Source organism: Xiphophorus couchianus, chromosome 23, assembly GCF_001444195.1.
Source record: "Xiphophorus couchianus chromosome 23, X_couchianus-1.0, whole genome shotgun sequence".
NCBI lineage: Eukaryota > Metazoa > Chordata > Actinopteri > Cyprinodontiformes > Poeciliidae > Xiphophorus > Xiphophorus couchianus.
Window position 1 is genome coordinate 17194226 of NC_040250.1, and position 14589 is coordinate 17208814.

Sequence of the window (14589 nt, forward strand, 5' to 3'; positions counted from 1 at the left end):
TGCCTTTGTACAGTTTTCTTACTCTTACTCATTCTTCTGGTATTTAGAAAATATAAATAGTTCAGGTTTTTCTAACTGTCAGACAGTGAAAAAAAAGGTTACATATATTTTACATAGTTTATGGTTTCTGCTACTGGAAAAGATTGGAAACTATCTTATAGAACAGAGCAATGCAGATACTAACACAAAGTTTTTTTGTGTGAATTAGTAATGTGAAACTGCAAGAAGGAACTCTTGTGAATAAAAACAGGAATAGTGAAATTCTGGCGTATTTTCCTCTAAGCAGCTAACAGATTAAAACTCTGAAACTAAAGGCAGACATTACCCATGAGAAAACTATTGCTCTATGTAATCATTTGTTTTTTTTGTGTGTGTGAAAATGTTGTTTTTTATTTTGCTGACACCAAAGGTTTTACAAAATGAGATACAAATGCAGTCAGATTAAAGATCGATATGCACATGAAACTAATTTAAAAGTCCTTAATGATGTGCTTAAACCACAGTTTTTGCAGTTTCCCCTTACACAAATCACTCAAAATGGAAGATAATTTAAATGCTTTCCGGAAATTTCTTGAGCTCACTCAACCGTTCAGTCCCTTTTCTCCTATGGCCAGCTCATGCCATTTTGTAATCCGGAGTGGAACAACAGAAGGAATAATTCAGTTGTATCCGACGTCTTGGACATTTGTGTGGTGGGGCTTAAAGATCTGAATTGTGTCGTACACACAGTGTGAATTTCCCTCAAAATTCTTTGCTTATTAAACCCCTCAAAGGTCTTTATAGCCCAGTTGTCTGCCCACCTCTTTCTACCACACTTTTACCTTCTACTCAATTTTCCAGGCTTCTTTAATAATGCACTTTTGTGGCTTGACTGCCTGATGAAGGGAGTCAATGACTGCTCACAGTGTCCAAGCAGCCATTTTCCTCCATGAGCATGAAGACAGCAATATAACCATTACAAAACAGTTTGATATTAAAAATAGTTGGTTTTGTGTAATATTCTGAGAATATGTATTTGGGGTTTTTATAAGCTGCAAGTCACAGTTTTCAAAAACGAACAGATATAAATTATAGAAACATATCAGTTTGGGAGCAATAAATCAATAGAATAAGTTTAGTTTCACTTTTATTACAATTTACTTAAATAAATTAACATTTTTATTACATAAAAATTTATTGACTAGTACATTGCTAACTGGGGATGTAGACACATTACACTAAATATACTGTACCAGCGTAGAAAAAGCTAATTTTATAAACTGCGTATTAGATTTTGTCAAATCTTCATGGATTTGACTAATTGTGCAGAACAAAAAAGTAAATGTGTACAATTCATTATTTAGAAAAAAAATATTTAAAAATCTACACTTAAAAAGTAAGTGTAGCCATTTGATAACATTATAGAGGTTGCAGAATATAAAACAATACAACTGTTAAGACAAATTACTCAACATCCTTAAAGTCTTTCCTTTTCTTTTAGTTGTCCTGGGATTGGGTCGGGTGAACCAGTAACGTTTTCCATCTACAACACAAAAGCTTATATTGTTATGATGTAGGCCCTAAAGTCAACAAATATAAGCAAGTCAAAGTAAATGAAGGTTATTTCATACTATTTTTCCCTGAGTATGTGCTGCTCCAGGAGGTATGTTGCCCTTCGCCTCACCTCTCCATCGCTGTTGTACTGAATGGCTTCTAAAACTGAAAGTCCACCTTGGCTGACAAACTGCTCTGCTATCTGGAGGAAATAACAGGCTTATTTAACAAAGGCAAACACTGTTATAACAGCTTAGCTAAAGTGAATTGTTTTAGCATTTTATTAGGCCCTGCATACCTGCGGAGAACTAACAATCATCATGAACAGGACCTCCAGACTCAGAGTCACTATGTCTTGGTCGGCCATTTTTAGAGTAGCAGTGAGGGCAGACAGCAGTCCAAGCTCCGCCAGCTGGATGCAGAACTCCTTTTTCTTGTGGGCAACGTTTGCTAAAACCCTTAGAACCTAAATGTAACACACACAATGTCTGTTATGTGTTAGACATAAAGGAGAAGGCACAATAAGTACCAGCTGTAGGCTTTAGTTTTTGCTGACCATAGTATTAATGCCTTGAGAAAAAGGAAGAAGCTCCAACAGTCTCGGCACCAAGTTTAAAGTTAAGAGAGCGGAACAAGATTCTGTGGAGTGGGCTGGAACAGAGAGGCGAGAAAAACACAGATTAAAACTGACCAACATTTACAGGATTTAATGCTTCTGAATTATTCCAAACATTTATAGAAATGCCTTGCTAAACTGTTGGCAACATTGCAAGTGATTAAATACATTCAGATGTGTAAAGGATAATAGGACACTTTTCTTCTCTTTCACAATAACAATCACCGCTTGGGTATTTCCGGCTGCTTATGTCTTAGGAAATATAGCTTTTTTTGCTGAGTCTACTGTTCTTGCTAAAGTACACATTGTCACATTACAACTACAAGCTCCAATATATTTTATATGGATTTTAACTAAATAACTAAGAAAACAACATCATGACACATGCATTTAGTTTTTTTTACAATTAAAAATCTGTAAAGTGTGGCATACATGATAAGAATAATGAATTTTGTGTAAAATAATTCAATTGCAAAAGGTTGATTTTGTGCAAAGCTTGGTAAGCTTTATTGCAAATAATATATTTAATCAATTTTAAGGACTTCGGTGGACCCCGACCATGACTCCTGTCCCTTGTGATGAAAATTTCCTCACCGCATGATGTTGACACCCTCATGTTTCTACATTGGGGATGGTACATTAAGGATGATACAAGGGGTTAGTGTTATTTTTTCTGTCAAACTGAATGCTGAACTTTCTGTGGCTTTTTAAACAACAGATTTCTTCTTTCCATACTCTCGTAAAGGCCAGACTTGTGGTGTGCACAATTAATAGTTGTCATATCAACAGACTCTCCTACATGATCTGTAGAGCTGGGCAGCTTCTTTACACATCTGACTGCATCTCTAATCTTCTCCCTGTCAGGCTTGTCATTTTATGATGATGACCATGTCTTGATAGGATCACAGTCGGGGCATTCGCCTTCCATTTTTGCAGATGATTAATTAAACAATGCTCCCAGAGATGTTAAAAGCTTAAAAAGTAAAATAGCCAACCCATGCTTTAAAGTTCTCCACAACTTTATCTCCAACCTGTCTGCTGTGTTACTTTGTCTTAGTGAAGCTGTTTATTCACTGATCTCCTCTAGCCAACATCTAAAGTCTGCTGTAGTTATACTGTGATATTAACCTCAGGTGAACTTAGAAATTAGTAGAAGACATTTCATTAAAGACCATTTGTTCCTTCTCAAAACCTAACCAGTTACAAAAACTTAACTTGTAGTCACAGTGATTGAGATGTGATTTGCTCTCACCTGTGAGGTTGTTGAGGACCCAGGCTGTCTCTCTGGCGAGGGTCGGCAGAGTGTGAATAAGGGCAACAACAAGTTCACACAGCGGCGCCACCAGATCAACACCACCCAGCTGAGAGTGGAGAGTTTCTGCAGGGCAGGACGACAAGAGGTTTCCAACGCACCTCAGCAGGGGACACACAAGCTACAAAGGATATTTTTGACTCATCGTTATAATGGCACAAACTTGAATACACTTGAATATTCTAAAAACAAAATAATCACAAATTATTCAATCACAAAAGGCTACTTTAAATCTGTTTTTTAACTGACATGAAAGAAAGAATATGATGCACGTTTTCAATTATACTAACAGTGATGTCCAGTTTGCCTTGAGAAAAATTTCAATTATTAAAAAAATGCACAGTACAATGGGACTAAAGGTAAAAATTAACATTAAAAGAAACCAGTATAAAGTGACAATAAGCATAAAAGCCTAAAAGTAAGAATTTACACACCAGCTCCACGCCTTGGTCAGTGTTTCCATCAGCCACAGCACCACCTAGTGACACCAACAAGGAACCACACTGCCTCAAGGCCCCTTGCGCCAACAGCTCTCTGTGATCCTCAGAGCTGCTAAATGCAAATTTGAGAAAAGATAGAAAACAAATATTACCACAATTAATAAGAAATGTGCAAAGATGAAAAAAACCAGTGTCTGAATATCAAAGCTTTCACCTGGATGTGAGGGAGTGCAGACACCATGCACACTCTATAGCTGGAGCCAGACCAAAATCAGGATCAGGAGTCAGAACTGATAGCAGCTGTGAAGGTAAGCTGGAGGCCAGGACTGTCCTGCAAGCACACAGTAAAGTTACTCAGAACTTACACATGTGTTAAAGAGTAATGTTGTTCAGAACATGTAATTTTCCAAGAGGAAACTGATGCCCTGAGCGTACTGACGGGATAACTTTCTGCACTGCATCTTTGCTCTGCAGAAGCTGAAAGAGGGCAAAGCCTGCAGCTTCCACCACTGCCAGGTTATGTCTGTGGTTCTGAAATGCCAAATAAAAACAGATTTTTTTAATTACCCATTCAAAATCAAATTTCAGAGATTTTACAGACCTTTAAATATTAAAACATTTCTCTATTAAATTTGAAACAGCGTGATTCATCAGTTTGGCAAAGAAAACTGGTTTATTTATGGCAACATTAAAATATATAACACTTCTATTTGTCTACTTTAGACTAAATTACCAAACTGTAGATGCTTATTCTTTAAAGCTCAAACTACAATTCTTTACACTTTAACTCTGTTTAAAAAAAAAAACAAAAAAAAAACATTATTATTACTTTTAGAGGGTTTTGAAAACCTATTTTCTTCTTCATTAGAGAAAAATAAATTGTTATTTTTAAATTAATTTGCAAGTCATACAATTAAGAAAAAAAATGAATGGAAGATAATTTACAGAAAAAAACTATATGTAAAGAAAAAATAATGGATGTAACTCAGTATGTAAACCCAAAGAGAATTTTATTCTTTAAGCAAATTTTAAAAAGTAATTTTTGCCTCGCTTATCCAAACTTGAAAAGTTAAATGATAAAAGCAAGTTCCAGACTTTTCCAAACTCTCTAATTATCTCACTGATCCAAAATCTAACAAAAATAACAACTGACTAATTATTGATAGAAAGCAATAACTATCAATTTCAAAATTATGTATTGTAAAGCTCTTTTGAGATGTTTTGCAGGTCATTTCTTGTTCAAACGCAGATAGAATTTTTCATCTTGTTATTTTTTTTTTTTCCAAATGTGGTTAGATGCTCCTAAAGATTTTGCAAAAACATATAAACAGAAATTACTCCAGATACAGTTACTTTTCCATCACAACTTTTAGCTTACCTGCATACAGCCGGCCAGTGCTGGGATGATTCCCTGGGCCAGAAGCCTCTCTTTTACCGTCTCGCTGTCCGGGCATATATTCCCCAGTGTGTACAGACACAGCTCCTGTGCAGATAGAAACGTGCACAAACTCTAAGCTAAAAACTGTCTCTTTAATAACATGATGCTACTAATAATGAACATGTGAGATGGGTGAAGACCCACTGTGAACTTGGTGCTCTGGCCTGACAGGTATGTGAGCAGATAGGGGGTAGCGGGCAGACAGGCGGACGCAACGCTGGTGTGGGTGGAGTGAGAGAGCTCATGAAGACAGCGAACAGCCTGCAGACGGCAGCGAGCGTCAGAGCCGGTGAGGAGGCCGACCAGCAGGTGCATGCTGTTCTCCAGCCTGATGGGACACGTCCACACACACAGTTCATCAGAGGTTAAGTTGACTGAACTCACTTTTTATGATGATGGATGTAAAAACCATACTTAATGAAGGTGAGTTGAGCTGATGGGTTACGCAGAGCTTTACTCAAGGGTCTTAAGAAGGCCTCTTTTTCTGTGCCGCCATGGTGAAGTTTTTGGAACAAGGTGACCACATCCTGGGGAGGAAGAAAATCAGTATATCCTCATATTGTCAAAGTATGGGGAAATAATCAATCAGATCTAATGAAACTTACCTGTTCCCCAGGTGTAACCTCCATGGTGTCCTGTTCTTCATCTTCATTACGAAGGAGCCTCTTGCTCACAAGTTGTCTGTCTCTGCGGGCTTGCCTCAGTGCTGAAGCAGAAAGGACAATAAGACCCCAACAATGCTTTGAAACTCAAGTCATTTGGAAGTAGCCTATCAGTTTTCAGATGCTTACCGCATTTTACATGAATTATAACAAAAGCTAGTTTCACAACATTTTTAATGAAGCTCATGTTTGGACTTTAACTAAGCCACTGCAACACCTTCATTAATTTCTGTTCAGCACTTATCTTGTATGTTTGCTGCTGTGTTAAGGATTTTTGTCCAGTGTAGGGGCAAGTTTGTGACAATATTTATCTTTCACAGCCTCATGGTACCTTCGATTATTGCAAGGTGCGAGAGATAACGAAGCCGTATAGAGCCTGAAATTGAGCTTTTTATAATTTCTCAACATTGCTTTGATATTGGTGGGATGTTATTTACTTGAAGTGGCAAGATTAGCAACTGTTCAAATATTGCTACTTGTAAGCAATTTTCCCCACTGTGGAATTATGGACTCGTTTGAAAATCGGTTCAAACCCTCCTCAGGTCAATCAATCTTTAGTTATTAGGTGCCACACAAGAAGGAAGCACATGGCTTTACTGAAGATAGCAACGGTAGTCAATAAAAAAACAAAACAATGAGCTACACAAGACTGAAGATGCATGGAAACAAACACAGAAAAGAGAAGTTAAAGTGATGTGGTTTTTATATGAAGAACTGTAGAAACGCATTTGTGTTAATGACATAATCATGACGAGCAACACGAGTTGTCTTTAATGCTACTGATAGCTTTCCTTCCTGGCATCTTATAGCCTCCTGAGATCAGCAAACTCTCCAAACATCTCCATTAAAAAGGTGGATAAAAACCTGCTGACGATCAGTTTGTTGGGTGTAGTGGTTTTCCTTCTTAAATCAAACTAAATAAGTTTGGGTATACTGAGTTCTCCACACACCCACTGACAGTTGAGTTACCCACTAAGTGTTACCTCTTTCTTTTTCTCTCCTCTTCGTCCTGAGCTCCTCCAGGCTGTTAGCATGCCCACCAGCTTTATGGCGAACTTTATTTAATCTCCACATTTCACAGGCAGCAAAAAACCATTTAGCATAAAACTACAAGAACAAACTTTCCGTCAGGTGCTCAGTTCATCTCGGCGTAACCAGGAACTGTAACCATGGCAGGCATGACATCCGGGACTCTTGCTTGCTGCTGTCGCTTCACCTCCCTTTACGGGCTACGTCGCCGCCTAGCGGACGCACATAATGCCAACGCTTGAATTTTTTGTTTTCTTTTAAAGTTGCTACAGTTACAAATGGGTTTGTTGAGACGAATGGCAAATTAAAAAAAAGGCAACAGACCAATCTTATGCAAAAAAGTAATTTTTATTGTATAAAAGTAATCTTTTAATGCACAAGGGGAATATTTGATTTGAGAAAGTATGTGGCTAAAACCCAGGTGAAATATTTTCATGGTTCATTGGATATTTATGAATTCTGTAGTATTTCAGGGCTCATGATGCTATGCACCCCGATAGTTGCCAGGGCCTTTGGCAGAGAAACAGGCAGAGTCACAAATTTATACAATATTCTTGACATACCAGAACCAAATACAGGATAATTTTCACATATACTGTAGCAACTAAATGTTAAAACAATTTACTATGTGCATGCTCTACATGGGACACCAGAAGGAAGAGGAGTACAGTCTAATACAAAACTATAATGTTTATTTTGCATTAAAACATTTATGTGCAATGTACACCAAAACTTGCAACAAAATAATCTTTTTTGACAAAGTTTTTAAAAACACCTTAAACAATAAACAGTAATTTTTTTTATGAACACAAAGATGGTAAAAAAAAATAATTGAGAGATGTTTTCTTGGCCACAAAATCCTAGTGGCAGAGGAGTGAATAAATATCAACAGATGAGTAAAAATGTACAGGGACATTTTTTTCAATTGCAGTCCTTGAACCAACATATGAAGTTAACACTGAGATCAGGAATTTAATGTAGAAGTCTCCCAGGTCAAATATCAGATACAAAACATGACATGTTGTAAATACACACCTTTACGTGATACAGTGCCTAAAAATAATTTAAAAAAGTACAAATAGTACAAAAATTAAAATGTCCATTTTATTTACATGTTTTTTATGCTGACTTTCTAACCCATGTAGTTCTGGTTAGAAATGATGCGTAGCTTCATTAAGAGCTTCTACTGGGTTAAGGAGTCAATTCTTCTCGCGACTCTGTCCTCTTGGATTTCTTTTTCTGTGGAAGTTTAATATCAGAGTTAGTTACAGTTACTGTAAATGTATGATTGAACAGTAAAGAAATGGACCATTTTAGAGTTCATTTATCTGCTAATCTTGAGGGCTTTTCGTACCTTTTTGTGGACGTCAGCCGAGTTAGATTGTGTTGTCGAGGCATTTTGTGTAGAAATTTCAGCTTCCTCTGGAGCCTCGTCTGATTTTAATTTGTTTTTCTCTGAAAGAAAATTAAGATTAAGGTAAACAAACTCAGAAAAACTGCACACTGGCATAATCACATTCTGCTTATGACTCACTTTTCTTTTTTTTCAGAGGACTTGTGATTTCCAGACTCCCCTCGTCCGTCTCTAATGTACATTTATTATTCGTATGATCATCGTCATCTTTTGGTTTCTCTTCTTCAACTAAATCATTTTCATCAGACTTCTCATTCTTCCTTTTTGCTTTCTTTTCTTGAACTACTTCCTCTGGGAATTCTTTGCAGCCAAGAGGCTCTCTTTTCTTCTTCTTTGATTTCTTTTTCCCACCTATTTGCTCTGAATTGTATTCGTCTCCAACATTTTCTTCTACTGCCATAGTTCCATGCTCTAAATTTTCCTCCATAACGCTTTTGTCTTTCTTTTTCTTCGCTTTCTTTTTATGCATTTCAGCCGAATATTCCTCACTACTGGTTTTCTCTTTTGTTACCATTTCCTTAGAATTCTCTATTTCTTCAATGGTTTGCACACCACTTCCTTCCTCCCCCACACTCACATATTCTAAATTACCCCCCATATTGTTATTTTCTTTTTTCTTTGGTTTACCAGGTTTTATTATTTTATCTGGTTGTTTCAAATTTTCTTCACTAACAACCATCATTTTCTTCTTTTTGTCTATTTGAGCTAAACCTTCCTCGCTGCTGGATTTGTCTTTTTCCTTCTTTTTCGCTTTCTTTTTCTGTAAGCTTAACTCAGAAATGTTGTCATCGTCACTGCCTCTCTCTTCCATCTTTCCTTCTTTAGTCGTTCTCTTTGCTCCTTCTGTCTTACCAGCCTCCTCCTGCTCGGTGATTTCACTCCTTTTTTCTTTGCTGTCTTTTCCATCACTATTTGTCTCATTTGCACTCCCCTCTATCTTGTCCTCATTTTTCTCCTTTTCTTTCTTTTTCTTCTTCTTTTTTTTGGTTTCTTGTGCCATTGCATCTTTGGCATTCACAGGGACCAACATTTCTTGTAATTCTGTTTCTTTTTCAAATTTCTCAGGGAGTTCGGATGAAGCCTGCTTGTCCTCTACACTTTTTACTCTTTTATTTGGACTCTGCTTGGTCGGGGAGGACACATGTGCTGGACTTTCTTTCTTGCTCCTTTTTGCTGCATTCTTCTTTGTCGGCGTTTGTGTCCCAACTTTCTCTATGCCCTGTTCATTCTGTCCAATTGTCTCACCATTTTGCTGGACAGGAGCGTCAGCTTCGGACAGAGGTTTGGCTTGCGGCTTTCTGACTCTCTTTTTCTTGGGTTGCGATTCAGAGGCCAGAGCGTTGATGGTTTCCATCTTGGCAACGTCAACCTCTGCAGAGACACAGCAAACAGAAATTTGGCTGAATGATTCAAACACCAGCGGGAGCTGCATTTACTTTTCAGATTTTGTGGTGTTACAACCACAAACTTTAATATACTTTTTGACATTTTATGACACAAGATTAAGATTCACACGCGCACATTCCTGTCTTCAAATGGCTCAGGCAAAGTCCACACCTATGCTGTTCATCCAATCTGACTGAAGTCGAGTTATTGTGCAGAAAAGACACTGATAAACTCATCTCCAGATGCTCAAAGCTGGTAGTAGCACACCCAAATAAAATCTACAGTTGTAATCACCGCAAGTTATATTTCTACAATGTATTGACTCAGAGAGGTTGAACATAAATGCATGCCACACTTTTCATAGTCTTACTTGTAAAAAGTTTTACTCCTCCCATTTCACAGTTTAATTAAAATGAAGTTTGTGGATGTGACAAGACAAAATGTAAAACATTTCAGCAAGTACGAATACTTTTGCACAGCAAACATATTCACATTGCCAAAACGTACTAAACTTCACACTCTCCTACCCGTCAACTGGTCGAGTAATTTCTTCCACTTCTCTATATCCAGACTGCTGTCAGAGTCTGATTCGTCACCGCAGGCTTTCTCCATTGTGTTAGGCTTAGATTTCTTTGCTTTAACACTTTGACTTGGCTTTTCATCACTTTTTTTTCTTTTTGCTGGAACAGACTTTAATAAAAAAAAAATAAAAAAAAAGAGAGAAAGAAAACAGAAAAAAAAGATTGAAAATATTGAAGAGGTGACAGAAGGAGATGAAAGGTTTACCTTCTTTGGTGAAGCTGGGATTTTAGCTGGTTTATCCTTCTTCTTCCTTGTTGAGGCAGTCTTGGCTTAATATGACAAGCAGACAAAATATGTTAAAAAGGTTCTGAATACTTGCTAATAGTATTAATACTAGCCACATTAATTTCCAAAATATGAATGCCAGTAAGAGAAAAATAAAAGCTGCACCTTTAGAGGGAGTCTTTTGTTCTCCTGATTTTGAGCATTTTTCTGATTTTGGACACCTTTTCTTTTTTGGGTTCCTATCAGGAGTAAAAACAACAGTTTGAGTTCATGTCAAAGCAGGAAAAATCCCCAGAGATAATCGTTCTGTTTATTTGATAAAAAAGGCTCACTTTAACCATGATTTGTAGATGTCTAATAAAGAGGCTGATGGTTTTGACTCCACCTGTAGGAAATAAAAAACAAAGTTAAAACATCAAATTCAATACAGTTGAACAGACTGTATTTCAAACTTGGTATTATTTCAATAAAACAGTTCTTGCAGTACTCTGATGTTTTCTTAATTCATTAATTATATGTAATATAATGTTCTAACTCCCCCCAGGCTCAACTCCATCTCCATTTTGACTAAATTAATCTTTCAAATTGGCTTTACTGTATTTAATAGATTAAAAATCAAAACCAATACTAGAAGATCTCAAATAACCAAGAAATCTTTTTTTTAAATCTTATTGCTCATGACAGAACCAAATCATGACACTGTGTCAAAATATTTCAATTATGGTCTTTTAAATGACACGTTCTCAGTTTTGGTATGAGCTTTACCTAATTTAGAGAACATTCATTGGCGCATTTGTTACGTTTTTTTTTTTTTTTGCTTTTTAAGTTCATCAGATTGTCTGGCAAATAATTTATAATTTCCATTCTTTCTGGGTAATGAATGAATATTTCTCAACATGAGAAAGAGAAAATAACATGTCATTCAAGCGAGGCATGTGGTTGAAAGTCAGGAAATAGAAAAATAGCCACTCATCTCAGATTTTCAACGTCAATGGTCAGAGTAATCATGAATTATAAATTCTGAACAAAAGAGCTGAACAAGACCACAACGTTTCCTTAATGAGGAAGATGATAATGATGGTAAAAGACTCCACATAACTGCAGCGTTATTATTTTAGTGTGTGATAATGCCATTTCAAACAACAAATATATTTTCAAATATACAAATATATTTTCCTAGGGTACTAAAAATTAGGGTCAGGCACTGTATGCCAATAACGTCACTGTAAATGCACACAGCTAGTTAACATTAGTAAGAGGCTGTCCAAAAGTGTACACAGTACAGATCTGATTTAAACAAGATTATATAAAGGATTTTCTTTGCTCACATCTCTTACACAACTGTAAGTACGCTTTTATCCGAAGAAAAATATTGGACAAAAGGGACCTTTAAAAATTGAACTGAAGTTTTCATGAGAATTAGTTTTTAAGAACAACTTTCAACTCGCTGTAATTCATCTTATTTCTTTTAAGCAACTTCATATTCCATTGAACCTGAATAACAAATAGTTTTAGGTCCTTAATACAAAAGTAAAAAAAAAAAAACGCGTTTTGGGATCAACCTGTTTAGCGAGAACCATTCTTTTAAAAAGCTTTTAATTTTGAATGTGTTAAATTTACAGGTTCATGGTTTTCATCTTCAGAAGTGATCATTTCCCTACTTTCCACAGTAAGAAGCTGCAGTAGATCCCGTACACTTATGAATCTTAAAAATTAAATCTGCTGACCTCAACAGGAAAAAGCTACTAAAAGGACACAATTAATAAAAACTATACAATTTCATGCTAAAGCTGCCAGAAAACACTGGCTCTGCGAGTTGATGGGGATGTTAAGTTATTTCACTCTTTTGCAGAGTGATAATAACTCCTAAAATCTCTAAATCCCAATCCGAGGATGCCGCTGACCGATAACAAACACCATCAAGTTCCCATCATCCCAACTAGAGTTCCTGCAAATCCCAGTACATTTTCTTTGAACAGAAAATCCCGGACATCATTGCAGAACACCCTATAGGCTACATTTACGCAACTGATAATATACAGCTTTTGTGAACTGGTGTTGTTGAACTGGTAAGACATTATTACAATAACTGCTAATGCAAAAAAAGCATTTTTTAAAAATCAAAGTAACTATTTGTTCTGAAATATCGGAGGGCTAAATTTGAACCAGCACAAGTTTTGTCACTGCAAAGCACCTAATGATAAAACACACTCACGAATCATCTTCTGATTAGCGTTTCATAAGTTTGCAGCATTTTGCGGAGTTTGGCGCATTTTTTTGCACTAACTAACGTTACTAATCTATGTACCATTATGTCTGTGAGCACTGTGTTGACCTGTGGGCTGTGCCTCTGAAGCTCCTCTGCAGCTGAAAGGAAACCATGCTCCTTCAAATGGCGGTAGATGAGCTGGTTCAGCTCCAGTTGTGATGCGTTCACAGACATGATCAAAACGAAAACGGACAAACAGACAGACAGAAAGCTACAGAAACGATGATTTTGTCGTTAAAACTAGCCACATGGTACACGGACTTGTTTAAAGTGAAACCCGCATGTTGAACTCTGATACAGGACGTATTTCCCGTAGCCGCTACAGTGCATCATGGGAGATGTAGTTCATAGTGTTGGCGTTTCCTCCTTTTAGTTTTCATTATTTCACGGATTATTCAACCACATTTTTGAAGAAAACCAAATTCCTTTAAGTTTACATCTGAATTAATGTGTTTTAAATTTATTTTAAATTCAGATAAAAACTGAATTATCTGAATAATTCAGATAATTCTAACACAAGTTTTTTTCTAACACAATTTATTATTTTTGAATCAATTTTAAACAATCTTCAGTCCGTGTTTAGGAAGCACCAGAACACTGCAATTTAGTCTGTGCCTGCTATTTGTGTGTTTTGGTGTTGGCCCTTGTCCTCTCCAGGGTGTATCCTCAAAACATAGTCCCCAGCCTCTCCACAATTCTGCAAGAATAGCTGGGTATAGACAATGGAGTGATGCTATAAGTATGAAGGAAAGTTTGGGACAGAGTGAGAAATTTAATAGAGGAAGATCTAGAGTACCACCACAAAACATCCAAGTCACTGAGCTGGAGAAGGAGTATCTCTGGCTTGGTCAAACCCTAAACATTTATTATCTCAGAACGCTTTTGACGTCTGGTCTGGGTTCCATCAGCTTTCTCTCTTGGCTGAAAAAATCATCAACTTTGGTTAAAAAAACATTGGTACTTTGATCCTGGAAAATTGTAAACATAAAAATTGATCTTTCTGAAAGAGAGCATTGCAGTAACAAACACAAGGCAAAAGAATTTCAAAAAGGTGTACCGGACTTTAGAAAAGAATTGGATCAACATTTGAAGTCAGAGGAGTTTGTTGCCACATCCAATTAGCTAGCCATTAGGAAAAAAAAAATAAGATTTTACTTTTCAGAACCCATTACTTACTTTTCAGAAGAGAGTACATTGCAAATTAACAATAAAAAACATCTTGAGGCTAATGTCAAGCTCTCAGGGGAGACTGAGGGACCGGGGTCAAGTCCACAGACTGATTAATGCCACCTAGAGTAGTTTTCAAATCTTAGTTTAAAAAAAAGTGAAGTGCATGCATGAGTTTGTTCAAGAACAGATTACAATATCACCCCACAAGCTAAAAAATAAGCTTACTCTTGTTATCCTTTAGGTACATTTTCAGCTTTGTGGAATTTGCTCACCTTGTTTGCTCTTGCTAAAAAGAAATAAAAAAAAATCTCCTACTCCTGAGCCAGACAATCAACAAACCACCCAGTCAAACAATCCAATCAGAGAGCTGCTGGGAAAGCTGGTTTCCTCTCTCTCAGGTGTGTTTGGATAAACATGTGACCCTTATTTCTCTGATTAGTTTGGGGAGAAAATAAAGCCAGCTGGGCAGAGGACATGCCAGGCTGGGAGAGATGGTTGTGAGCTGCAAACTGA

The 14589-nt window shown here is 36.8% G+C and overlaps 2 protein-coding genes across 7 annotated transcripts; both read right to left on the minus strand.

Annotated features, from left to right (window-relative positions):
* Positions 1-1109: 1109 nt before the first annotated feature.
* On the minus strand, positions 1110-7188 carry tmco6 (transmembrane and coiled-coil domains 6). Of its 5 annotated transcripts, none has more exons than XM_028008081.1 (13): positions 6985-7188; positions 5945-6045; positions 5754-5866; positions 5484-5667; positions 5280-5384; positions 4341-4432; positions 4116-4232; positions 3896-4010; positions 3402-3582; positions 2090-2184; positions 1832-1999; positions 1664-1735; positions 1110-1522 (listed from the first exon to the last, which is right to left on the minus strand). In XM_028008081.1, exons 1-13 carry the CDS (start codon positions 7073-7075, stop codon positions 1457-1459), a joined length of 1500 nt encoding a protein of 499 aa, XP_027863882.1. In that variant the 5' UTR covers positions 7076-7188; the 3' UTR covers positions 1110-1456. The 5 variants fall into 5 exon arrangements, with proteins under 5 accessions (XP_027863882.1, XP_027863881.1, XP_027863885.1 ...); XM_028008080.1 differs by having other exon boundaries at positions 3896-4013; XM_028008084.1 differs by having other exon boundaries at positions 1470-1522; positions 1611-1735.
* A 512-nt stretch (positions 7189-7700) lies between these two features.
* LOC114139670 (muscle M-line assembly protein unc-89-like) lies at positions 7701-13212 on the minus strand. 2 transcript variants are annotated; one of them, XM_028009715.1, is made up of 8 exons: positions 12973-13212; positions 10970-11022; positions 10803-10876; positions 10617-10681; positions 10358-10520; positions 8565-9815; positions 8385-8485; positions 7701-8269 (listed from the first exon to the last, which is right to left on the minus strand). In XM_028009715.1, exons 1-8 carry the CDS (start codon positions 13078-13080, stop codon positions 8222-8224), a joined length of 1863 nt encoding a protein of 620 aa, XP_027865516.1. In that variant the 5' UTR covers positions 13081-13212; the 3' UTR covers positions 7701-8221. The 2 variants fall into 2 exon arrangements, with proteins under 2 accessions (XP_027865516.1, XP_027865515.1); XM_028009714.1 differs by having other exon boundaries at positions 12946-13212.
* Positions 13213-14589: the final 1377 nt, after the last annotated feature.